The following is a 27,819-nucleotide window of genomic DNA, read 5'->3' as shown; positions in this document are numbered from 1 at the left end:
AAAAAATGAATGTATACGAGACGTGTGATTTAGCCTTTCTTGTCTATAAAAGGTTGAATAAGCTCACAACAGGACTTACTTCATGTTTGTGTTAGAGGTTTCTGATATGAACTCGTCGCTTGTTTGGAGGTAGGCATTTCAACAATAGAATGCTTAACAATAACGCTTACGACGTGCAAGTGAGATAGATTTTTATCACATGCCATACCCTGTTTCCCATGTAATATAACCATTACATATATTTTTATCTTACACATGTGTCATATACTTTTTCAGCGTTTTCATTGGCTTAGTTTTCGTTCATTGACCAATCGAATTTTTTGTTATTTTGCTGAAATAACGTTGCAAGGTCAAATGACGTCACGAAATATAAAAAACATTCGGGATTTATCAATATGTTTGCGTAAATATTTATTTAATTTGCTCATTTAAAAGCATGGGATTAAAAAGATCTGACACTCGTTGTCATATCATACCATATTTTATTTACCTCGTCAAGGAAATTTGAACCTTTCAACCGAAACCTCGAACGCATCATCCGTCCACACATTTAAAAGAGGTCTTCCATCATCAGCGGTCAAAGTTCCAAAATATTATTACTATGGCAAACGTATATCCCAGATAATGCATACGCGACTACGCACAAACTGCAGTGTGCTTTCACATGACCTGTTTAGTAAAAACATTATACAATCCCCTCTTTGCTCTTGTGGCTAAGAAGAAACAGCTGGCCACTATTTTTTACACTGCCCATTGTACTCCACCATTCGAGTGCGCCTCTTAAACTGTGTATCGCACTTCTGCCTACCCTCAACCAAGGTATTGCTTTTTGGAAATCCTATTCTTTCTTTGGAAGACAACTGCACTATTTTTGCAGCAGTACATACCTTTATTGATATATCTAAACGTTTTGATAAGACGCCTTCGGTACCAATTCCCACATTATTATAACGTGCTCCCCAGCTCCTTCAAACTCTTTCTCCAACCTCGTTCTACCACTATATCTCCGCTTCCATTTCTATAACTCTTCCCTACTATCACTTACACATCCACTTTATCTATGTATCCATAATCATCTACTTTTCCCACAACAAACCTTATTTCAATTTAATTATACACATGTACTTTCCACCACAACCACTCTTCATTAACATTTATGTAGTGAAGTCCTTCTTGCCTAATGCATCGCTTATTCATGCTCGTAGAACGACCTACAATAAGCTAAGTTTAGCTTCCAGGTCAATCCACATATTACTGTGTATTTATTTGATGTATATGCATTCCGAAATAAATATGTTTAAACCAAATATTTGGGTTTAATTTCCGCTGGTATTGATACACCCATAAAATAAATGCGTTTCATATTTAATTTTTTTTTCACGAGCTATTTTTTCACTTGTGTCAATTAAACTCCAGACTGCAAAACTGATTTAATACTTATAGGTTTCAACATGGTAGGAGCGGCGGATGATTGGAAACATCACTGTTGATCAATTTTTTTTACGGCATATGTCAACAAATAACTGATTTCCTAATGTATTATAAATAACATCTAACGACGTCAAATGCTCTTCTTAGACTTCTGTTTGCAGGAGTAAAACCTAACACATTACATAATATGACGGTTTTTACATATAAATAAACAAGTACAATGTTCTAATATAAAATCCAATTGCAGTAGTCGCACATATTATGTAAACATAAATTTAAGCTTTTCTAACGCCATTCACATACTTTGCTAAACAAAATTTGCACACAATCTTTTGTAAGAAACCCATACTACTAATATCAAAATAGAAAGAGACAAACAATCACAGTCTTTATTAAGCATAACTCTTAGTCCTAAAATCAATGCAGGAATTTCCTTTACACACACCATTTTAACTGTCTTTTTAAGCCAGTATGAATCTCAAAATTTCCGACTCATTCTTGGCAAAAATTAACCCTTCGATGCCCTTTTTTGAGGAATAATTTATGTGATAAATTTATATTTAAACATTTATTATTGTTGTTACTAGAAACCAGAAAAGTTTTAACAGCCTCAAGTTCGAAATGAAGGCTTTGTTTGATGGAATAGACAATCTTCCGAATCGTCCACTGTACGTGCATGACTCGAAGATCGGCATAGTACAGAGCATCATCACTGCTAATGTTAGCAAAATCCCTCGAATCGGTATGTTGACACCGGTATTTCTTTTTGTTTCAAGATTAAGACATTAAATTCAGGTTTATTATGCTAAATTTGAATTCAAATTAGCTAACTTCAGGTTTATATATTTATTTCTGTGTACGTTGATATATATGTTTGGCTTTTTTAATATCTAATAAAGAAATCTACCTAAGTAGTTACGCACTTTGGTGTCAACACAACCTTGGTGCCCAACACAAAAGCGCGCTGGCTTTTAGTAACCAATCATGTGCGTTGGAATGATATCTAAACTGAACTAATGTAGGTCATTTTCTGTACACCAACATGATAATTACCATTAAAACCATAAGCATCATGCCAATCACCAACAACAAAATCACCACAATCAAAACAATCACCGCCACAACACCTTCTCAAGACACAGGATAACCAGAACTAGCAAAACCATCAGCACAACTAGCACAAATAACACAAGTATCAACACCAAACCCCCAAAATAAGAAACAAATTTCACAACCAGCTCCTTCAGCACCAAAGGCAGCATCACAAGCACAAGAAGTAGAACAAGCACCATCATCAGTATATCCGAAACAAGTACCACACGGACCAGCGCAACACAACAAGCTCCACCACCAGTACCATCAGAACCATCAGAAGAACCAACTCTATTAACAACAACACAACTATCACAGCCAAGTCCATCAGCATCAACAGCAGATTAACCTTGACACTCATCAGGAGATCAATTTCTAGAATCAGCACAAGCACCAGCACTGGAACTTGAACCAGCACGGAAAACACTAGAACTAGTACTTCCAGCACAAGAACCAGAGCCAGCACCAGGACCACAAATGGAACCAACACGGACACCACTAAAACTAGTACTGCAAGCACTAGAACAAGAACCAGCACCAGCACTAGAACTTGAACCAGCACGGATACAACTAGAACTAGTACTGTCAGCACTAGCACCAGAACCGGCACTAGAACTTGAACCAGCACGGACACAACTAGAACTAGTACTGCCAGCACTAGAACAAACACCAGCACTAGAACTTGAACCAGCCCGTACACAACTAGAACTAGTACTGCCAGCACTAGAACCAGAACCAGTACCGGAACTGGAACTTGATCCAGCACGGACACAACTAGAACTAGCACTGCCAGCACTAGAACCAGAACAATAACGAGAACCACTGGTACAAGAACCAGGAACGATATCACAAGAGACCACACATCACACAAAACAATGCAGTGCGCCTCCTTCAGCAACTCCAACCTCGCAGGCAGAAACAAACTCACTATAATCCCAACCAGCACCGTTACCAGCGCGACCAGCATCAAAAACACCATCAGCAAAACCAATACCAACAGCACCAAAACTATCATGAGCACCATCATCATTTCCAGAACCAGCATCACCACCAGCACAAACTAGGTTACAATCACCATCTGCGCCAGACCCAAATGCTGCCGCTATTGCTGCTGCCGCAGCTGATGAAGATGAGTGTGGTGATTATGATGATGATAATGATGATAATAATGCTGATGAAGATTATAATGATGATGATTCTAAATTCCATAATATTTTTTTTGTTTTAAGGCGGAACAGTGCGCGATTTTGGCTCGTTTAAGGAATATCCGTGTCAAGGAGGCTTGACCAGCGACAGTCCACAGGAGGAATCCTCTACATGCGTTATTGATGATGACCAATTTTTGAATCTTATTGAACATGGAGATTGGTACTTGTTGTTCAAATTCACACCTTGGGCAATGAGCAACTTTTAACGTTAATACGTCTAGCATCTGGATTTATTTTTGTTTAGCTTGAAATGTTTTTATATTCTTCATGTAGAATATGATACATAGTTAACAATATAAACTGATACACGAATCTGCGTTTGCTGATGCCGTTTTCTTAAATACAACAATTTCAACGCGTTTTTTGTATTTATCTTAATCCAATGTTAGTTTAAACTTTTTTTGTTAGCTCCATTGCATCGAAAGCACGAGGCTTATTTGAAACGCGCTCGAGTCCATTTGCTGGAACTAGAATAAGTACTTGGTGACTTTGATAAAGATCTAAATTACGCGCCAACAGTGGGGATTGAACCCATGACTTTCCGGTCGCCAGGCGGACACCATATCAACTACGCCACGGCGACCTTTGATGGTTTCTATCTTATGATGCTTTCCTTAGTTTGTGTGTGTATGTAATTATAGGACTTAAGTTAGTCGACGGCGATATTAAAAAATATCATACAGGTTTTAATACTAATGCTAGAATAAGTGATTGTTTCAAGACTTTTTTGGTTTTAGGCTGACAGTCAAATTTCGGTCTACCAGCGGCGGCTTCCAGAAGCTTGTGAATACTGATCAGGGAGGCATACCTTACGCTACCAAGTACTACAACGGACTCTCGGTCATCAAAACGGTAAACAAATGATATTGATACACCCGATGTATGACAACAGCACCTACTTTTTGTCATCGTTTGCTTTTTAAGTGTTTCATACCGGCGACATTACATGACTATTTTTTTACAATAGACAAATGTTTACTTCTGAGTTTATATAATCTACATACATAACTTTCATTTAGATGTTAGAGATCAATTGTATTACATTTCTTGTCTTTATAGTGCCTTCATCTAGTTTACAGTTTCTGTCAATTTACCTTTTTACCTCAACGTCATTTGTTGTATTGAATAATTGACAATTTCCTTGCCCGAAAGTCGCTGTAAGAGTTCTATTTAGTTTCTTGGAGCGCGTTGTATCACCTCACTGTAAACTTATTTAAAATTTGAATTGTGCATGTTTGTCTAAATAAGCCGACATTTCGTATCATTGTAATGACGTTTGGTAAATGATACCATGTGTTGACGGCCTTTTTAAAAATTAGGTAAGTCACCAAACCGGCCAGGTTTTGCATTGAGTACATACGTCACTTTTTTAGTGAACGTTAGAATTTCATCTTTCGAAGTAAATAACACTATGGAATTATTACACCAGTTTCATAGAAATGAATCAGTTGTATAAACATTGTCCACATTGTAACACTCATTTTGTGAACTTTCATAATGTTTTTTGCATGTGTACGTATTTTGTGAACAAACGCGGGTATATACTCTATTTGCTTCACTTGTTAACTGGGATTGAACTAAACAAAAACTGTCACAAACTTTCATGTGACCCCAAAAGGCAACGTCAGTTTGCCATATTTTTTTCTACTCTTTATACGTAGTATATTTATTATCCGATACATATTTAAGTTTGTTTATGCATAAACATGTGTAATATATGATCGTCCGGTAACGCATAGACAGTGATCGTTGATTTTTGTGAACACCGACTCTCTGTACGTTTAACTACTTGCGTTTACTTTTACAATGGAAATTTTTGTCGACGTGTTCTCAAACAAAAAGCAACACACAAAGCGCGTATATCGATCGCATGCTGTATGCATGCCGTATTGTCTTGCACTGGGTCTTATGAAAGCGAGAAGACAATCAGCAAATATATTGACGAGACAATTACTAAGCGCGGCTGTTCTGCTCCATAAAACGCCTTATGACGTTAACTGTTGGGGTCAAATGACAGTTTTAATTCATTCCCAGTGTAAACAATACCCTAATAGAATTACAGAAAAGCCAGTGGTTACAAACAGCGTATATTGCGTATCTCTTTTACGTTTGGTAAAATTCGATATGTTCTTCATATGAATAAATATGTGTTTGAACGTTAATATCGACTCTTGTGTATCTGAAATCTGATGAACTCGTGTAGAACTATAATATCAACTATATTATACGCTGTAGAGGTACGTTACAATATCGGCAAAGTATTTAAAATTCCTTGCCAAAGACTAGAATGTAGTAATCAAATTATAATGTATCTAATGAAGCGTTTAATTAAATACTTAAAGCACACACACACACACACACACACACACACACACACACACACACACACACACACACACACACACACACACACACACACACACACACACACACACACACACACACACACACACACACACACACACACACACACACACACACACACACACACACACACACACACACACACACACACACACACACACACACACACACACACACACACACACACACACACACACACACACACCACACACACACACACACACACACACACACACACACACACACACACACACACACACACACACACACACACACACACACACACACACACGCACACACACACACACACACACACACACACACACACACACACACACACACACACACACACACACACACACACACACACACACACACACACACATAATCTCGTAACAAGATTTAATGTTAAATAATACTCATAAGTGAATGTCATATTATAAGCATACTTAAATTGATATATCACAGCATGTATATTAAACTATTATTGTTAACAGTTTAACATTTAAACAATGTGCATATACACATTTATTTTCCATTTCCATCTTTTGGAAAATATAAGAGAGGGCAATGTGCTTTACAAACCTTTATTATGTCATTCTTATATGATTTTCGCGAAAGACATACATCTATATATGTAAATATTGTCAACGTAGTTGGAGTTTCGGTTCGACTTCATAGCCCCGAAACACTGCTCAGAAGTTGATGTTAAGACTTGCCCACCTGGTGCTACTATTCTCGACATTACGGACGTATACACAAGGGTACGGGTACTATATTATATAGTAAACATTTAAGAATATTATCTAATTTAGTTGAAAAGTAATGCACTGGTTTACTTTCAACCTGAATTTCAACTAGGAGCTGTATTGTAATTTCATTTGTATATACATAAGCATTTAATAATAAACACGGCTGATGAAAACAGATTTTAAATCTGTTTACTAAACCAAAACACAGCAATAAACACAGCACTATAAATCATTACCATTCGAGAGCATGCAAACAGTCATTAACAAAATTAATGCATCGTAAACTTAATGCTATTTGTTGCTCGGAGAATGATGTTGTTAAGATTTTGTTTCATCCAAAAACCTTACAAGGGTGATGCGACAATCAACAAAACAGGAAGTTAAGACTAAAAGTAGGTCCAGTTTATATGAGTTGTATACAGAATCTCTTACAGGATCCTATCAGGCCGCGTTGGCTCGGCTGGACGGACGAACTGTCTGGGATAGGTGAATACTACGCGGAAGTGTTTAAGCTTGGGCCAAACAGGGACAATTATCTTGTGGAGACCAGTCTTTTAAACCCCGAGTTCTCTGCAACCATACCCCATACTAACGGCACAATTCAGTACCCGGAATACAGGCCATTGTCAGCTGGAATGTACAGGTATGACGATAACAGAATCAAAATTATTCGGGTGATATATAGCCTTTTAATACGCCAATTTCACTCAAATGCACGATCTTTATCAATGAACTGAATTGACTGTCTATACAATTACGTCTGGAATAATGCATTTTGAAATAAATTAATGTTAGAAAAAAATAAAAATTGCGTGTTTATATATTATAAAAGTGTCATCGCACGTTGGCAAAGACATCACAAAACAATATCCTTTGAAATAAAGTGAATTAAAAATAAAATCTATTGGTTTTATATTTATTTTTGAGCAAATATCACATGTATGTGACTTCTTCTGGTTAGACATATTCGATGAGCCGATTTTTATAAACATAGTTCTTTGTTTTATATACCTTATTTAATACTTGCTCTCTCAGACATATTAATAACTATAAACGTCCATTCCATTTTCGAAGTGTCCTCGTGGAGGTCCGTGACTTTTCCAACAACTCCCGTATCGTCCGCCGGTTTGTGATGTTCGACGCCACCTCCTCGGTTTCATTGAACAACAAAACCACCAAACTGTATGTGTCGTCTGCAGTCGAGGAGACCGGATACGCCTGGCAGTCACCGGCGACCACTGGTCAATAACATATATATTGAATTACACAATAAGATATAAGTTACGCAAATATAGATGGATAGCGACTGTGGCAAAATATAATTTAAGGGAGATCATTAAAATTTAAAGAATACATAAGAGCAATCTTTATCAATACGAAAAGTAAACAGTGATTTTAATTTATACTAGACACACTTAATGATGCTGTTGAATGCCTATATAATTAATTCGAATGGATAACAGTTGTGTTTTGATTAAATGAAATATTGTAGGTAATCAAGTGACAGTCAGTGTGGCTTGGCATAATTATTTTGTCAACCACGTGCACGAAGACGGACTTTTTCTCGGAGAAATAGAGACGTTTCCTATACAGTTCAAAGAGATAGAAGATGACGGAGTACTGTTCAGTCGAAAGTAAGGAACATAATCAATTATGTTTGCTTTTACCTTTTGTGAATATGATTTATGTGATATGCACAACACCGCGTGTTCCTTTGTGTCTTTAATGCACAGTTTAATATATTTAAATATTGGGTTTCAAAACTTACACATATTTAAGTGTTGGTGACAAACTTATAATGTATCGCGATTACAAGATAAAAACAACAATAGTATACCCTATTAAGATTATACTTAACATGCGTGTTTTGATCGCAGCTTGTCAGAACTGACTTCCTTACTTCTGCAACTCTAGATCACAACGTCAATGTTAACCAAGGATTGTCCAGCGCACACAGACTATTTACTTCGTTTTTATCCTGCAGATTTGTGCCTGATGTCCTAGATGACAATTCCGAACCTCGAACCAGGAAGGCCATCTCGAACTGTCACGGTATTGTCAAATATGAAATATTTTGGCAGGCGACAATCGATGCGACGGAACCTACTTCCGGTTGGCAAACGATACCACTAAATGAGTCTTATTCTGCAAAACAAGCACTAGGAGACGGTAAAGGATTTATGACGGTTCATTTATTGATATATTGGAAATGCATCTTCAGAGGAATACATCTAAAATCAAGTAGATATTGCGTAAAAACAGTTGTAGTACAAGTAACGTCTTGCTGGAGATGGACATGCTATTGAAGAAAATATCATGAAAGTAATAAGTATGGTAGTAGAAAGTTAAAAACACATAATGAAAGAAACATGCCCAACTCTACGATAGAGAATATAACTAAGATTGTACTTACTCGTATGCATCTTATGTACGCAATCAGGATATGTGTAATCTTTTTAATTAGAACTGAAAACTAAAATATGTATAGAAAAATCATAATTGTATCTGTTTGTTGGTCCAAGGTGACCAGCTGCGTGTTTGGATTCGAGCAACGGACATCATAGGCAACACGAAAGCCGACAGCACCGTGATCAAAATAGACGGCACACCGCCAATTTTGAAAACCAATCTCACAGGGAAGGAGTATGGTCTACACCGGAACATTGTCGACGGACCCTACAACTTTTGCTCTAAGTGTGATTTATTGCTTGTGTTTGAATAACTATACAATAAGTGGACAAGTTCTCATTATGATAATGCATTTAAGGCTTACGTCCAATGTGGTAAATCATGTTACAATGTCATTTTGTGTGTTTGCAAGGATATCAATTAACAGCTTCATCAATTTTTCATATCGACCTGTAAGCATAGATAGAATAATGTATAGATTAAACAATTAAAGATACACTGTGTTCTTAAGTTAAAATTAAATGTTTAAAACAAAAAACCAGTTCCCTTTCAGGATCACGTTTGCCGCCTCTGACAGTAGCAGTGGAGTACATAAAATCGGTTTCAAGATTATTGTGAAAACACAGGATGAGACCTCGAAGGACATGTACAGCAATTTTACAGCCGCAAACATGCAGGTTAGCAGGTCAACACGAACGATTTTCGAATTTTTCCTTGCCAACAAATACTAATGCACTGTTGTCGTGCTGTACCTTCAAACCACACAAGGCAAAGCTGTATATATTTTGGTTACCTGACGCAGTGATAGCACCTCTATTCAAAACGTTGACAAATAAACGGAAGTAATAAACAATCTTGGACTCTTGAGTTTATGAATATGCGTATATTTAGCACATAAAAGAAAATGAGTGCCATTCTTCATTTTTACTACATGTTTAAGTCATTTGCATGCAAATTTTTGTTTTGCATTAAATTGATACTAAATAAAATATGTGCTGTCCTGCGACCAGTTATGTTATTTTAAGAGACAAATCTTAAATAATCCACGCATTCTTATTTTATACGTATCTTACAGACAGACCTTACGAACCCGTTTTGTAAGACAGTGGATGGTGTGTGTTTCTTACCAGACCAAACCCTCTACTTGGACAATTGTTGGTTTACTATATCAAAGTCGGACCTTGATACGGCAACGGCAATGGTTGATGTTACTGTCTTCAACCAGGCCATGCTCTCCACTTCGATGTCCATGAATGTAAGTCATGCGTTTTTTAAGGATGACATTTTCCGAAACACGTGATTTCATAAAATGAACTTATCTCTTCTGTTGAAATTTATTTCTTCTTTGCAGAATATCTTGCATACAACGCTTTAAGATAATGCAATAGTTTATGTTTACCGGCATCTACCTAAATCAGGATAAGTGTATCTCCTTAACCCTTTTACACTTACATACATAATATGACGCATTTTTAGTCTCTAAGAAAGTTACATTTAATAAAAAAAAACAAAATTTCTTACTAGATTCAAGTTTTTATTGCTTCATTTCCAACCCTTTGATACTGATGAGCAGCAAATAGCATAAAATCTTATGAGCCTGCGAGTTACTCGTAGGCTGTTCTGGTTTTATGCTGTTTTCCCATTGTCATCTTCACATTGATTCCAAGTGGGAAAAGGTTAATAACCAACACAATAAATAAACGTTTTTTTTGGCTTCACAGATTGGTCCAATTAACAGCCTACAGGGGCTTGAGAAATGTAAGTAAAAGTAAATCGTCAATGCACTATACATGTTTGACTTTTAACTGATATATTGACCACCATATCAAAACATTTTCAAATAATGGGTTACCTATTTTTTGGTTTGTGGTGCAATGTACCAGTGCATGTTAATACTGCGTGTTTGTCGTTTGTACGTTATGCACATTACAGTTACAGAAAAAAAAATATGTTTAGTAAAATATGTTCGAAATAATAACATGCTCCTGCATAATTGGTTATTACTGTCATAGCTTAAAAACAAATTTGCTTCAGACAACGGCCCATTGAACTTGCGAGTGGTCACCAAGACTCCAACTGGTTTCAGACTTGAGTGGGACCTTCCTACTAGGGAATCCTGCTATGGAAGGGCCGACATCGTGATCACACTTTCTCGCAAAGTAAGTACATTTTACAGGCATAGCGGTAATATGAGTTAAATGATTGGAATATATTCGTAATGTTAACTCGACCGAAGATAATATGGCAAAAATACAATATAGCAAGTTGCACACAATACTTATTGGCTGTCTAAATTTTGTTAAATGTTTGTAAGCGAAAACTCATGCTCAAATGTATATTATAATTAGTTATCGTATAACTGAATGTACACAAGGCGTGGTAAAGACATAGTTTCTATAATGATATTGCACTTTGACAATTAAATATAGACCGCTAACGGAACGATAGTGCTCCATACCTTCTTTACCCCTGGAACCAGCACGTTTTTTGACGTTCTTGGTCTAAATCCGGAGACGGAGTATATTCTGGGACTAAACATTAAAACATCTGGAGGCAGTGCACATGGAGCAGATCAAACACTGGCAGTAAGAACAGGTGTGTCGCTTGGACATATGGTTAACAAGTGTATATTATGATTGGCAAATGGGTATTCAAAGCATGTAACAATTGTATTTGAACTAAAAGAAATAAAATAATCATCAACTAAATCCAAAATGCGCGTTTGATAGGTGTACATAAGCTTACAGGTTTATATTTTTATTTAACCTTCAAGAAAAGTACATATACAATCCAAAATGACAAATATGGTATGTTTCGCAGTCAGCCCATGCAATCCACACGCAATTTGTGTGTGTCCGCCCTTTAACTCAATGAATTATCATCTGATCGTATAATAAATAAAACGAAGACCATGTTCTAAGCAGCATAATATCAACCTGCACATTGGAGCTATGATTCTTGAATTTCCCAAACTATTTGTATTTTTCTCTCTTACTAAATCACTTTTTATTTGAGTGTTACCTAACTTAAACAATATGATTGAGAAAAATATGAAGGCCAAATACAATAACACGCGAAATCCCACCAGCTTTTCCCGAGTTATTTCCTTTGAAATTCACAAAATTTAGGTATGCGATGATTTCTCTAACTCGACCAGTTTTTCCTGGATGGTCGGATTTTTACCAATCATGCTTAACATGTATATCAGCATAAAACGATGAAAAGGGTACAATATTTTAAAACTAACCACCAGGCACGTTGAAGTAATTACCCTTAAATGCCTCTAAACAGTGCCTCTATTGCCAGCAGTTTCTATACAATCGCCTCCATACTCGATGCATATAATGGAGGCTAAGAACAATAACCAGCCATATTCCGCAAGGCACTTGGAAGTCATTGTTCTTGAATTTCTGAGATTATGTCATCGAGATGAGTTCCGGAGTATGATTTAAAAAGGTTTTATCGCACCAAACGTTCAGACCATGTTTGTGCGTAAAATGGATGTTCTGTAACGCAATCAGTTTGATATGAATGTTTCCAAACATTTGTAAAATCTTCTTAGCATTAAATGGCGGCAAAGTAATTCTATCAACCAAACCCAATGGCGATCTAATACTTTCTTCCTTTTCTTTCCTCAAAAACAGAGCATACATGTATTAATAGTCTCTCTTGTTTATTTATAAATTTATGTCCCATTTCAGAGAAGGAAGAGGGCGATGGTGTGTCAAATGGTTGGATCTTTGGGGCAGTTGTAGGTAAGCTTGGTGTATGGAACATTCCAGGATATGAATTCACTTCCGTCTTTGTTTCTTCTTCGTTTTTCCAGTTTCTGAAAATGTCGTAAACTGACCTTCAACATGACTGATATCAGTTATAAAACACCTCATTACATTTTCTTTATCGCGAATGATACTAATGTAATTGAACTAAAAAACAAAAACCGACGGAACATTAATATTGATTAAAGAGAACAAAGAAACTCCAAAAGATATAGCTGAAAATAAAATCTTGTTCTTATCCACTTCCTCTATAAACATATCATTATTCAAACTAGGATTGCCGCATTGGAACGGTCCATGCACACCATCGGTGGTTTAAATCGATTACAATCCTAGCCGAACTTACTTCTTAGCTCAGAAGTTATCACAAAACATACGTGCGTTTAAGTCGATTTAAATAAAATGTACCTTGACAAACAGAATATTTAAACACAAATGCAAACCCCTGACGCAGGAGTCAAATTTTACAAATTTAAGTGCTCAAAAGTAAGGATGGGAAATCTATTGACATGATTATTGGATAGGCTTTTTTCAAGTTAAAAGTAAACACTGAACTAAGTTACATCTATACAATATATCGCACTGCCAAGTTAGCGAGGTATCTATAGAAATATTACAAACAATAACATGTACGAACTATATAAACATAGCTCTGTACTTTGCGGCTTTAATGTTAGCTTTTTTTTGTTATTCTGTATGTTGTTTCTGTCGCCGTACGACGGACATTATTATAAAAACTACGATGTAAGTAACCGTGAGACAACAAGAGCAGAAAAAAATAAATAGAAAAGGCAGTAGTTAAGGAAATGTGAAACATATTTTTCATATCATACAGATACCATGAAAGATGGTGATAAGCGTCCTAAACGCATTTATTGCTACAGAATACAAGTTGACATTTAGTTAAGTCTAATTACTTTAAATGAAAAAGAAGGAATTAGACATAATATTACGATTCATATGTGTGCAATGTACATAACAAACGAATTCATTCCTGACAGTGTAAACAAAATGCAAAAGGGAAATATTAAGAAAGGGTAGTCCATGAAATCAAAGTTGTGACACAAAAAATGTTAAAGCGACATGACCACATCAACAAGGTATCTCAGAATGTCCATGTCCTTTTTCACTTTAAAAGAGCGAAAAATCTTTATCTCAGGCGTTGATAACCATCACACAAATAAGAACACATATGAGAACACACAGTGGTATTTGGAACAGCTGTCGATATTTCAAAGATGAGCAGTGGAGCGATTAGTACCATACCTCGAGGCAAGGAATGTAATTAAAATCAAACGTCATTCTATTGCGATGACCAGAAGAGTCGGCATAAGTGATAAGTCGTCATATGTCCAAAGTCGAAAAGTAGAACTCAACAATACAGGTGTAAATTACTGAGGAAAAGAAAAAGAGGGTATTGGGAATGATAAAAAAGAGCCAAAATATATTTATGTTTTCATACGGAATGTTGCCATAGACTGCTCATTAAGAAGTGAATACCAAGTAGAATACATAAAGTGAGTCGGTACGACTGTGGTCTGACACAGGGTCCAAAATTAAAAACATCCGGAAATGCTCAGCAGAAACTTTACTGAACTGAATTCAGAACATGAACAAGACTTGCATCGTTTAACGTTAGTTAACACCACACTTCAACAATGTAAACAAAGTCAGCCAAGTGTAAGTTTTCATTGCTCATAGATCAGAAACTATACATCACAGAAAACATTGTTCTATCAATTAGTGGATCGATTCATCGCTCTCCATTTATTCTTATAAAGCGGTTAGAACCGCAAATTAACATTTTCGACTTGATAGATACGTTACCTGCATTTAAGGAGGCATGTAGCATATATAGTATTATGATGACAATTACTGTTTGGACCAGGTGTTACCTGAACGAATGGAAATAGATAATGGACTTTTACTCGAGAGTTCCAATTGGGATGGCTTTTACTTAAAGAACTGTCGACATTGTGCAAAAAAGATATGTTAATTTGTGCATAATGTCAAACGCAAGTAACGTCTACAAACTCAGTGTAATGTAACTATAGAGGGGCATATTCAATCAAAACCGGACTTCGTTTGAACAAAGAGGACAAAATTTGAATAATAATTTGAGTTGAATAATTTGAAATTCAATAGAGGTATATGTTATATTTAAACCATAAATTTTATAGAACTTCCAAAAAATGTAAAATGAAAGTGATAGCTTCTTGCTATGATCCTCTTGCTTTATTCGGGCAAGTATTTTTACATGAACAGCCGTTAATTTAGTGTCTCTGGAAACACGGATGCAAGTTGGAATATGCATGTGTGAACACAAAATAAACCCCGCAGATATTGCTACAAGAGGAAGTTTATTAAAACACTGTCTGATAAAACGTTGTATTGACATGGTCCCGCGTGCCTTCATTGACAGATGACTAAGAAACTATTTAAGCTTCCTGAGACATCTAAGTGCACTCAATAACAACAACACCTGTTTATATTCGCCATGCATAAACACTAATAGGAGTGTCCGTTTAAGCACTCCGGTTCACTCACAATACTCAAAATAAAAACCACACATTTGAATGTGCTATCACTAGTACATATTTATATCAAAGTAGAAAAAATTGTGGATTTTAACATTAAAACAACTCGATGTGAGCTAACTGTTTTGAAATTATATAACACGCCAAATGTTCAAAAGCTGTTCAATTTGTTTACATATGTGAGGAGATTATACCGTTGTAGTAGAATACTACAAGATGTATAACTCAGCAAAAGTTTACGCTGTTAAAGACGGATTTCAAAAAGTTAAAAATCTACATTGAGGATAATTTAAATGCATCCTTAGAAAACCTACCCAGTAATACTTCACTGATTGTTGTAAAAACAAATATATTTGATAGCACTAAGAAAGTCCGTAAAAAAGATTAACGGACCTGAATTGTGGTACGCCAAAACTGGTATTTGTTGAGAGTAACTGATTTGTTTGTTTTACTGAAAATATTCCGAGACGTGATGGTTACATGGAGTCGAAATATATTAATGTTGAATGACGAGGGCTTTCGATTGAGAACATTATTTTTTAGTTGAGTCAAAATGACATGATGTTAGAATTTAATTTAGTAATGTTGGTTGAAAATGGCATCATGTTAAGTCAAGATAACATTAGGTTGCGTCAAATAGTCATTGTGTCGTGTAACATTCCTTATTGTTGAAAACGGCATTTCGTTTAGTCAAGATGACATTATGTTGAATCAAACAAGCATAATGTTCGGTAAAGTGGATATAAGTTTAATTTTTTTTTAATTAGGTTGGATAAGTTTGGCATCATATTGAGTCAAAAAGCGATGCGTTAAGGTGAAGTGTGTTCGTGATGTTTGGAAAAGTTGGCATAAGGGTGAGTTTAGTTCACACTTTGTTTAGAAAAATTCGCCTTCCGTTAGGTAAAGTGATTATTAAATATAGTCTAGCTGACAAAATGTGTCAAGTTGGTATTAGGTTGGTTAATTTTGGCATGATGTAGAGTAAAGTTGACATTGTGTTTAGTTAACTTTGCATAAGGTTGAAACTTGAGTCCAGTTTTAATACGTTGAGTCAAGTTTGTTTAAGAGCGGGCCGAATTTGCACGATGATGTGTTTAAATGGCATTCGGTTGAGTAAAGTCAAAATTATATTGGGTTATAATGGCATCATATTGATTTAAGTCGGTATACGGTGCTTCTAGTAAACGTGATACATATTGCGAAGTGTGAACTATTTTACTTTGTGACAAGTCAGTGATGGTGATGTAGTGTTTCGATATTTTACTCGTCAAAAAATATAACATATGGTAGTGTGCTTTAATCGTAAACTGTTGACATTAACTCGACCACTGGCTTGTTGTTTTTCTATGAATCAAATATAAAACCATACCATGCAAATATTTTCGCCAAATGTTTTATTTTTGGAACAAACCATAAGTATTCACTGACTTGACTTGAAACTAAATAACACTAAACATTTTATACTTTGGGCTAAACTTAGGGCCGTTATACACAATCAAATTTCATTTCAACCCATAATAATCTGGTCTTGTAATAATACGCCTTGCACCGTCTGAGACAGAATGGGAGACCTATTGGTTTCGTCCTCTACTGTCTGTGAGTGTCTGGAACCTTCGAAGACTGTCTGCGAGACTGCTTGGCAACATCGTAGACTGTCTGGGCGTGTCATTTACCGTCGCCAACCATTAAGCAACGTTGTAGACTGCCTGGGAGGGTCTGGCACGGTCGGAAACTGTCTGGTAGAATTTCTTAAATTGACGTCTACTGTCTGGGAGTGTCTGGCGCCGTCGAAGATTGTCTTGGAGTGTCTGGCACAGTGGGTGATTATCTTGGAGACCTCTTGGCACCTTCATAGATTGTTTGGGAATGTCTGGTACCGTCGGAGACCTCATGGCACTGTTGTCCACTGTTTTGGATTGTCTAACTCGATCGGAGACTGTCTGAGATACCTCTTGGCACCGTCGTGAACTGTCTGGGAGACTTCTTTGCACGGTTGTCAACTGTCTGAGAGACTTCTCGGCACCGTCGTCAACTGTCTGGGAGACTTCTCGGCACCGTCGTAGAACGTCTTGGAGTGTCTGGTACCGTCGGAGATTGTCTTGGAGACTTCTTGGCACCGTCGTCAGCTTAATGGGAGTCTGGAACCGTCGGAGACTTTCGCGAGAACTCTTGGCAACGTCGTAAACTGTTTGTGAGACCTCTTTGCACCGTCATAGACTGTCTGGAAATGTATGGAACCGTCAGAGCTGTCTGTGACACCTTTTGTAACCGTCGTAGACTGTCTGTCTAGTGTCTGACTGTCTGGAAGACCTCTTGACATCGTCGTAGACCGACTAGGAGTGTCAGGCACCGCCGTCGGAGACTTCTGGGAGAGCCTTTGGCACGTTTGTAGACTGTCTGGGAGTGTCAGGCACCGTCGGAGACCTCTCGGAACTGTCGTAAACTATCTTGAAGTGTCAGGCACCGTCGGAGACTGTCTTGGATACCTCCTGTCACCGTCGTAGATTCTTTTGAAGTGTCAGGCACCGTCGAAGACCGTCTTGGACACTTCTTTGCACCGTCTTAGAATGTCTTGGAGCGTCTGGCACCGTCGGAAACTGGCTGCAAGACTTCTTAGCACCGTCGTCCACTTTTTGGGAGTGTCCTGATTTGTCGGAGACTTCCGGGAGACCTCTTGGGACCGTCTTTGACTGTCTGGGAGAACTATTTCCACTGTCGTAGAGTTAACTTAACTTGAGTCTAGTTCATGTCAACAAGTATAAGACTCGATCATTTTTCAACTGAACTCAACACTATCCCAATGTGACACAACGGAATCAAGTTGTATTATATCTTTAAATAGCCCCTCCATTTGACGGTTTTAACGATGGTCTTTTACAAGATCTCTTTGTGAATCGCTCTGTATGAATAGTCTTATCATCTACCAAGGAAAACAATACTTTAATGTGAATAGTTGACTACAGTTCGATGATAAAATCGAATAACATGTATATCCAAAATATTTTTTTGTCATCACAATCCAAAAAGAGTTTTGAATGCGTTACAAGATGACGATATTACACACATTGAGAGCTCAACTTATTGAATATTATCGGTTTTGAAAAATGGACATTTAATTTCGTGTTCTAGTAAAGGATGACTGTCAGCGGATTAGTTGTTGTCGATTGATGTGTATGAAGGATGCTAATTAGTTTTCATTGGTGTTAGAATATGCGTTTTTCAAAATATAACTAGTTATCCGATCATTTTCCAATTGAAACGTCTCTTTAAACTGAAAACACGAAAAACGAACATGTGCTTTAGTTTTGCCTAATAAATATTGCACTGTATTATTCGATCTTATGTTAAATAACGGATTTATTGATTTACACCGTTGTTCGGTAGCATTAGGATTTCTGAATAATATTTAAATACAGTTTAAATCATTCTTAGGTTAGTGTGTCTAAGTTCTATGGGTTACTCATTAAATTGAAAATATAATCAAGAGAATATTTGTCAGGAATGTGAGGAATCCTACAAACGTTCATGGTGATTAACCAAACATATTAAAGAAACGTATTACAGAAAAGAGTCATATAAGTGCTGTGTTTCGAAATGTGTAATTTTGTTACAGTGCCAAATCTTATTTTGTCAACGTTTTAAAAAACAACTTCTTATTGAGACTTGGCAAACGCCTTCAATGTTAACACCTGTAAACCTTTATTGGAACGTGATTACGATTATAGTCCTGTACTTGGTATGTGGACCCGTTTGCAAAATGTAGTTAAGGGCGTTTCTCAGTGAAATTGAGTTTATGGGTTTGTTGACATGCAAAAAAACAGAGGTGCTTGTTTGGCATCATGCCACGTTTTTGCTATTATCGATTCAAAATTGGCCGCCATTTACATAATATTTTTTTTTACTTTTATTTACCGTAACAACAATATACATTTATTATAAATATACATACTGACTTATTATAGTGTGTAGCATACATTTACGTTATCAATGTATCTTTTCATTTCAGTCATTTGATTCGTTGATTTGCTGAATTGACAGCTTCAATTCTACTAAAATGTAACGCTTATCTATGCAGTTTTAAATTGTCAAATGTTAATTTGCATTTGGTATTTGTATACACATCTATAAAAATATGCAATAGAACCATTCTTCTTAATAGATAATCTTTTAATTTTATGCTTATTAGTGCATTTTGATTTCAAACATTGATCCGATCATTTTATTTACAAAAGCGCGAAAGTCACGGTATAGTATTGCGAAATGCGAGTTTGTTTACCACAGCATGCTGGCTGATATTTTGATAAACTTTGGTTTATTAAAGCGGGTATATACGATTTTTATATGTGCTGAATTGTAAAATATCAATACAAATATGTTATAATAACACACAATATGCAAGAAAAATGATACATTTAAGACGAATTTCATAAAATACAGCAAATACAAATTAGCGCCCCGAGCCGATTGTGACGAAGATAATTCGTAATTATTTTCCTACAATAACCGATGCATTCGTCTTTTTAGTAAGTGTTCATGTGTCGTATGAATCGATATCGCTGCAGGAATTTCAAATGAACCGTTAAACTAAATTTAGATTCACATCGTACATGCATGATATACATGCTGGCGAATTCGGCTGTACAGCCTTTTTCGATTTCAGAATTAAATATCTGGCTTATTTAGCATTTTTCAACACATGTTCTTCTTAACTTTTAATTTAGTTTATATTGAAATATATGTATAATAAGTTTTTTTACACATTTTATATTAATTAATAAATATTTGACAAGATCGTATATACCCGCTTTAAGTATGTTCCCATGTTTGATTAATTGGCTTTGTTGCTTTGATTATAGTATTTAATGTTTACATTTCTACGATCTCGGTTTATCAGAAAAAATGTCAATGCAGTATCTCTTTTTGAAATAATACAGACAATACAGACATTAGATTTCCTAGCAATTTTCAGTATTTAGGAACAGTTGATTTTTTACCATGAATACAGAAAGAACTTAGAATTATATGTTATACTATCCCCATATCAAGCCAATAGTTAAACCAGCCTTATCACAAGATATGTTGCTGCATTCTGAAACTAAGCAGGCTACGTCGCTCAATACACAAACTGCCCAGGATGTAGACACAACGCGTGAATTCACTATAAGTGTTCTGCGCAATGGTTCAGAAATAGAAAATCCTCATATCTGGGCCGCCGTTTATATGCTTGTTTCTTTTGCTGTGGTGCCGATGATGCGAGTTGGCTTCCTACCTGTTATACCAAGACCCATCAGTAAGCGTGCTACAGTCAGACATTGCCTCGCTAATTTCCAGAGTGTGCGAAGACAGTTAAATCAGGAATAGCTGGCAATATGGTGTGATGAGGGTGTTTTTGCTCTTTCAGCAGACATTTACCTACACGAGACGAAAATGTTCAGCGACTTCTTTCTTTGTATGGGCCCTTTCCATTGGACACGTGTTCTGCTTAGATGTCAGGGCAAACTTCTGCGAGGCTCTGGCCTAGATGACGCATTGATCGAATGTAGGGTGTTTGGACCAGGTGTGATAGAGACAGCGTTGAACGGCAGCCATTATGTACGAGCCCTCACTGGTATGCTGATGGTGGAGGACTTAATTCATAAACTGGAGTGGCAAGCTTTTTGGACACATAAGGACGAGGCTACATCTGTCGTGAGCAGATGAAGGAACTGAAAAAAAATGATTGTTGCCAATGAACGCTGTCCAGAGCAGTTTAAGGTTATTAACGGGCAGATGGAACAATTACATCAAGACTTTCTTGAGTTTCAGAAATAATGTCAAGCTAAGTCTGACCTTTGCCAATTCTTTGGTGTTTGGTTGCAGTTAGTGTCCATCGTCAAAAATGCGGTAGTCTCTGACAGAGAAGGAAACTGGAATCTGCATGTAGCTACCATTGAAGATTCCATGCAAATATGTGCTTAATATGACTGCATTAACTACTTGCGTTACGGTTCGTGGTACCTTGACCAAATAAAGGTAATGGAGTTCACACATCCTGAGCTTTATCGGCGCTATTTCCATTGCTCAATGGATTGTCGGGACCGCCCAGGCTGGTTTTGCAGTGTTGCAGGTGATATGAAGGTTGAGCGGACTATTCAGAGAGTATCAAAGGGTCCAGGAGGTCACTATGTTGTAGGAGTGACACGCAATGCTAGTGCAGTAGCAGAATTTGAGCTTTTGTTCCATGAGATAGGGTCCATCACCAGCCACCTCAATCTTCTAACCACCAACAATCCGATGGATCAAACAGAATGTCATCTTCAGCATTCGCTGAGCGCCACTCGTCGTCACTCGTTCAACTATAATGTAGAAATATTGTTGGACTATGTGCTCGAACGTCAGAACCCATACACAGTGACGGTCAATGTTCCCGTTCCACTACACAATTTACTGACAAAACTGGCTGTTGACAAAGAAGGTTGCTGTTTGTCTTCTCAAATGTATTGAAAATGGTTAACGTGTTTACCGCGCATACAGGCAGGAGTGAATATTTGAGAAAGCCAAAAAAATCAGTTCCATCATTTCAACGAGAAAGCTTCCAAAGTTTACTGACCATCTTAAACAGTCATTATTGACATCAAAAGCTATTCTTAAGGAACGGAAAGCGCCGTTATCCAACGATATGGCCAATGCACAGAAGAGCATGGACATTGCAAAGGAACGAGTCATGTCCCTCAAGCAGATATTATCCCATGATTTGATTTCTTCATCTCCATTATTTGATGGTGACCCCCCAGTTCATGTTAATAAGTCAAAACTTATTGGGGAGACCGAATCTCTTCTTCCCACTCATATCATCGCGGACTTCATGTCTAAGATGCGACATATGCCACTTGCACAATTTTCCACTCTGGGTGGTGCAATCGATGCTTTCATCAACTCAGCGTCAAGCATATGTGAGGGGCCAGAGTACATTCATCTCGTACTAGACTCATGCGTTGAAATGTCTTTAAAGGAAGGTTAACGGTTGCGGCGCGGAGACGAAGCAACAGGTATTGCAATTATTGACATAAACAGAGACACACAAATCCCACAACAACTTAATACATTCTGGACATTCGAGAAAATAAGCGTAATCTTCAACTATTGGTAAGGGATATAGTGTGCAATGACGTCTGTGCCAACCCTATTATTACAAGTTCAGTTGTCTCTGACAATGAAGCTCTTCCAGCAATTAAGTTTGGTAATGAAGTCATTCCTGAACTGTTCAACTGGATTGAGGAGGCCGATTCCAGGGTAATGGCTCAGGTTGAGTGGGGTTATAAAAAAGTGTAAAAGAGTTGATGTGATGTCCAACGACACCGACAGCTTTGCATTATTGCTTCACTTCACTCCTTATTTTCAGAAACTCGGTATGAAAGAAATATGACAGCAGTGTGGTACTGGTGAGAAGCGTCGAATGCTTCCGTTGCATCAGGCAATATCTCGGCTTGGGACATCGCTGGCAAAGACAATGATAAAGTCTCACATATTGACAGGCGACGACTGCATGAGTAAAGTGGGAATTAAGCATGCATCTGTGACCTCTGATCCGGTGCAGTTTTAAATGAATTTTGGAGAGACAGATACCTTGTCAGAGCAGGATGAAGCATGAGCAGAAAAGTATCGGGTACGCAGGAGCCAGATCGACAAACTGCGGAAACATTTGACCGTCTCCGACTAGAGAACTATACCAGTGCTAGTATTGGACTTGATTGCCTCCCTCCTACAAGCAGTGTAATCAAAGGACATATTCGTAGAGGAGCCTTTCTAATACATAGGGCATGTAAACTCCTATAAATATTGATGGTCCCGAGACACAGATGGCACCAGTTATACATGGTGGATGGGAGGAGCACCTTGGCATGCTGTTGGCCACAAAGCACATGAAGCCTTTACCATGGAGCTTGCTGCTATTGTGCAAGTGTACATGAAAGGGCGATACTCGACGTTGTCCGTGCCGTGCTGCTGGTGTGCTTTGCATCACATTTTGTAATAGTAAAGTGGACAATTTACCTTGTGGAAACCTGGCTTGAAATGACTAACTTTGGAACTGTATATAATCTATGTGAAACAAAGTATTTTTAAACCTATTAAAATGAGAATGATTTCATGTTGATGAGTTGTGTGCGTTTTTGCTATAATGCCATATGGAATAAGATGTAAGCCCATTAGCCAGTCCCTAGGACTGGAGATGACTCAGTGATAACCCAACCAACACATGACATTAGCTCAAAGTCTTCCCGACATCAAATAGATGTTACGTCGGTTTGACTTTGAGCCAACGTTGAACAAATATAACGGGTTTGCTTGGTAAGGGGTTTGGTCGATTATTACATTTTCATACCATCTGCATTTAGGTCTGAGTCCCGCTCACTGTAGTATTTTTCACCGAATGTGAATATTTTCAAATTACTAATGACTTGTCTGTGAGTACAACATGCGTAAATTACCTAAATGTGCCAATAATACGAAAAACTTGCACAACAATATTGTAATTGAATTAATTACGTCAAACTTTGTCACATTAAAGTTTATACACTGGCTTCTACTGTCTAAGGTCAACTCAAGGTCGTTGATGTATCATACGACCTTGTACTTGACCTTTCCGGATCAATTACCCTCAATATTTAACAAGACCTCTCATAACTGAGTTCTTACCAAAAAATACATAATAAAGAGGTGAATTTTTTTATTTTACACCAAAAGGCTTTTTTTTCAACATGGCCGTCGGCGGCCATATTGGATTTTGGTATTTTGATGCTCCTGGCAGTGTGACGGACAAGCACCTCGATGATTTATCATGTATAAGGACTAATTCACTCACATCAAGTGAGAAAAGCTGTCAACCCAATTTTGCAAACGGGACTTCAGACCTAGTCCTGCACTATTTTGCGATTGTGGATGACTTGAACTTTGAATTTAAAGAATCAGTAGCCCCCGATTGGTTTGTGTGAATCGGAGGATGTATACCACGGTTTTGAAACAGCCATATTATTAGAGTATGAGTGCAACAGTTCAGAAGCAGAGCAAAAATAAAAACAACAACGCTATCAAGAAAGTTCCAATTTACATACGAATCACGGTACTCCGTGACCTACTGAATGTTATTTGTATAAATAGTTTGAGTTTATAAACTTTTAATATCATGAATCTAATATTAAAATAACTCGGAATCAACGTAGCTTGTTTTATCAGTTGGACGAGTATTACCAGATGATTCAACAACAACATTAGGTATTTTTTATCACTCAGCTATCATTTTTAGTCAATATATTATTTAAATTGTATGGAATTTATTACGTAGGTGTATTGGCTGTCATCGTTTTGGTAGTACTTGCGATACTCATCGGTCGTGGTGCGATCCGACCTGCCGTTCTCGCGCGAGAGGTCGGGCTATTGATGACTCTGTGGGCTCGCCGTTGCCGCATGTTGGGAGGCGAGGCGAACCGAAACCCGCCATTAAATGAGGACGTATGTCTATAACGTTTAACGGTGTATTTATTTGTTTTGTGGTTTATATTGATTTCCAAAGCTGATGTTTCAGAATATGTGTGTACTTCACTGATAGCGGTGTTGAAAATATATTTATAAATTAAAGAAATAATTTCATATAATATATACATATATATCATTTTGTCATAATTCATCCTACTGATACCCACTATTTTATCAGAATACTCAGGCGAAGTCAGTGGCCGGCGAGGAACTTGAACTTAACGCCCCAAAGTTCGTTAAAGGTTCGAATTTAGAGTCAGGGCACTTTGTCAACATCTACGAAGCCAAATACAATGGGAATGCTGTGGTGGCTGAAACACTCAAAGGTATGCGTTTTATTTCATACGCTGTTTATTGTTTAGTTTAACAGCAACACCGTTATTATACAACATGTAAACACACGTATGTTTAGTAATGTGTCTATAGTTTATTTTTTATACTCTCTGGACTCTTACAAAACTGGTCGTTTTAAAAATCTCAGCAAAGATGCCGATTTTTACCGTGTCATTTAGAATTAAGTATGCTATATTGTATAGTATTAGAGAATAATTTAGCTTTATAACTTTCCAGCTATTGTATTACTATATCACATCCTTTGGTTTAGAAAACTACGCCGCCAACGACTTGTTCCTCATGAAGGCAAAGATCAAATTCTTATCCGAGAAGGTCGGAGACAACCCCAACGTGTTGAAGTGTTTGGGATCCATCCTCGATGACACGAGTAGTTAGTACCTGTTTCATATTAAAATATTTTTCCGTGGACTTGCATAATTTTATATAATTCGAAAAACAGTCTGCTCCTGTCATTTTGAAGATATATTTAATAACTTACGGTTAAATTTTTCTTTCCGTGATAAAACCTGCTTTCTATTTTAAAGCAGTAAGTCATTCGTCTTTTGACTGTTTTACATATTCGTAGATATATTTTCACATTTACACCCATGTCCTTTACTCCTGCAAGTTGGACCAACCATCCTCTACGAGTACTGCGAGAACGGTACATTTAAAAAGTACCTGGTAAACAACAAGGCTAACTTAACCGTGGAGACGCTTTTCTGCTTCGGACTCGACATCGCCAAGGGCATGCAGTACCTTGCTGGAAAGGGGGTAATGCACAAAATGAAGCAAGTTGGTTATGCCAAAATTTTAAAAGAGAGTTATATATATAATATTAATTACATTGATGTACAATATAGGAATCTTATGAAGAACAAATACAGTGTTCGTTGTAGCTCAAACCACGATGTCGCTATCGTAAATGGAGTCTAAAAATGCACTGTATCGCAATTAAATACGGTGTTGAAGCATCTCTCAATTTGCTTTCCTTACCGTATTTTTCGCACAAAGACTATTTTTGTAATAATCGTTTGTTAATATGCACTAATATTTAATAATATATTATCAGCTGTGTGAGCAGGTACACATTCTGAATAATTATTTTCCATCAGCATTATCTGCATTTATGTGACCCAATGCTAACGATTCGCGTATTTATTAAAGATAACTCACGGGCGCCTGATGGCATGAAACATCCTTCTGACCTCCTTGAACGAAGTGAAGATCTACGGCTTCGGGCCGCAACCGGAAGATGAGGTTTTCGGGGATGCAGAGCGTGGCAAAACAGTGAGCAAAAATATAAAGTATCATGACAAACTATTAAAAAACATCAAATCATATAAGAAGGTACTGTCATGTCCACATATCGTGTAATCTGTAATGTTGGTTTTATGCTTATTTAATGTTATTAGTTTTGTTAGTTTTTATATTTATGACGTTTAGTTGAAGTTTTATTTGTTTTGAAAACAAACAATTGTTCTTTACAGGAGACAATTCCAATCGAGTGGAACGCGCCCGAATGTATGTCGTCAACGAAAGATGCAGACGAGAAAAGTGACGTGTGGTCGTTTGGCGTGGTCCTCTGGGAAGTGTTTTCTCTTGGTAAGGCAACTAAATATGTCATTGTTCTAATTTTCAAACTTTGTAGCAAAATATGAGTAATGTTTTGCTGAACCAAAATGTTAAAACGATGTAGTAAAGCAGTAACTTAATAATAACCCCGTGGAAAGGTTAAAGATTACACATCAGGTACAATGGTGGTTTGTGGAAATAATTACCTAAATTATGTCTTACATCTGATGTCATCATCAGGCGAGAACCCGTACGAAAACTTAAACATCCGAGACCTGCCTGACAGCCTGAAGAATAATGTTCGTCTGCAGAAACCGGAACGCTGTGGCGACGTGTACGCACATCGACGTCATTCGTTTTATATTTACTTTTAGTAATGTTTAGTTACACTGGATGCGGATTAAGTGATTTTATTGTATTGAACATAAAACTGTACTTGATTGAATGGTTGAATCAATTAGGTTACATGATGAGTACATGATGATTTGCCTTCTGATTATTTAGTTGGTTGTCTCAAACATAAGTGAACATAATTATGTTAAATCTGGTGTATGTGCTCATTGCAAATACTCATTTGCTCACTGAGCGATGATACGATTCATTAGAGTTTGTTTCACACGCGGTATGTGTGATAATAATAACATTTTTTCATTTTTTGGATATATATATATATATATATATATATATATATATATATCACGGTATGAGAGCAACATTAACGAAATATGTTTTTGTTTCTTGATCAATCAGATGGTATGGCGTGATGACCAAATGCTGGAATTATCAGCCAAGAGAGAGGCCGACGTTTGCTACAATCAAAAACGAG

General features: G+C 37.0%; 2 protein-coding genes across 3 annotated transcripts in view; both read left to right on the top strand.

Moving 5' to 3' along the window:
- The window catches only part of LOC127855047 (uncharacterized), a gene marked incomplete in the record, with an annotated part of 514,210 nt that overhangs the window by 253,877 nt on the left and 232,514 nt on the right, over positions 1 to 27,819 (top strand).
- Positions 72 to 27,819, top strand: LOC127855048 (uncharacterized). 2 transcript variants are annotated; one of them, XM_052390388.1, is made up of 23 exons: positions 72 to 129; positions 2,019 to 2,173; positions 3,753 to 3,891; positions 4,469 to 4,583; positions 6,752 to 6,859; positions 7,282 to 7,490; positions 7,922 to 8,088; positions 8,340 to 8,481; positions 8,832 to 9,016; positions 9,370 to 9,541; positions 9,810 to 9,933; positions 10,332 to 10,511; positions 10,978 to 11,014; positions 11,291 to 11,415; positions 11,686 to 11,851; positions 12,958 to 13,011; positions 24,895 to 25,061; positions 25,264 to 25,411; positions 25,690 to 25,809; positions 26,047 to 26,192; positions 26,586 to 26,708; positions 26,909 to 27,023; positions 27,744 to 27,819. In XM_052390388.1, the coding sequence occupies exons 1-21, from the start codon at positions 83 to 85 to the stop codon at positions 26,610 to 26,612; spliced, it is 2,733 nt and encodes a 910-aa protein (XP_052246348.1). In that variant the 5' UTR covers positions 72 to 82; the 3' UTR covers positions 26,613 to 26,708; positions 26,909 to 27,023; positions 27,744 to 27,819. The 2 variants fall into 2 exon arrangements, with proteins under 2 accessions (XP_052246348.1, XP_052246347.1); XM_052390387.1 differs by lacking the exon at positions 27,744 to 27,819 and adding an exon at positions 27,234 to 27,318.

Source organism: Dreissena polymorpha, chromosome 13 (assembly GCF_020536995.1).
Source record: "Dreissena polymorpha isolate Duluth1 chromosome 13, UMN_Dpol_1.0, whole genome shotgun sequence".
Lineage (NCBI taxonomy): Eukaryota > Metazoa > Mollusca > Bivalvia > Myida > Dreissenidae > Dreissena > Dreissena polymorpha.
The sequence above is the reverse complement of the archived record's forward strand: the minus strand, read 5'-3'. Positions and strand labels throughout refer to the sequence as shown.

Coding starts and splice junctions, on each gene's coding strand:
- LOC127855048 (XM_052390388.1), top strand. CDS start 83: ATGTTTGTGTTAGAGGTTTCTGATATGAACTCGTCGCTTGTTTGGAG. Junction 130..2,018: donor AACTCGTCGCTTGTTTGGAG/GTAGGCATTTCA, acceptor TGTTGTTACTAG/AAACCAGAAAAGTTTTAACA. Junction 9,934..10,331: donor TTACAGCCGCAAACATGCAG/GTTAGCAGGTCA, acceptor CGTATCTTACAG/ACAGACCTTACGAACCCGTT.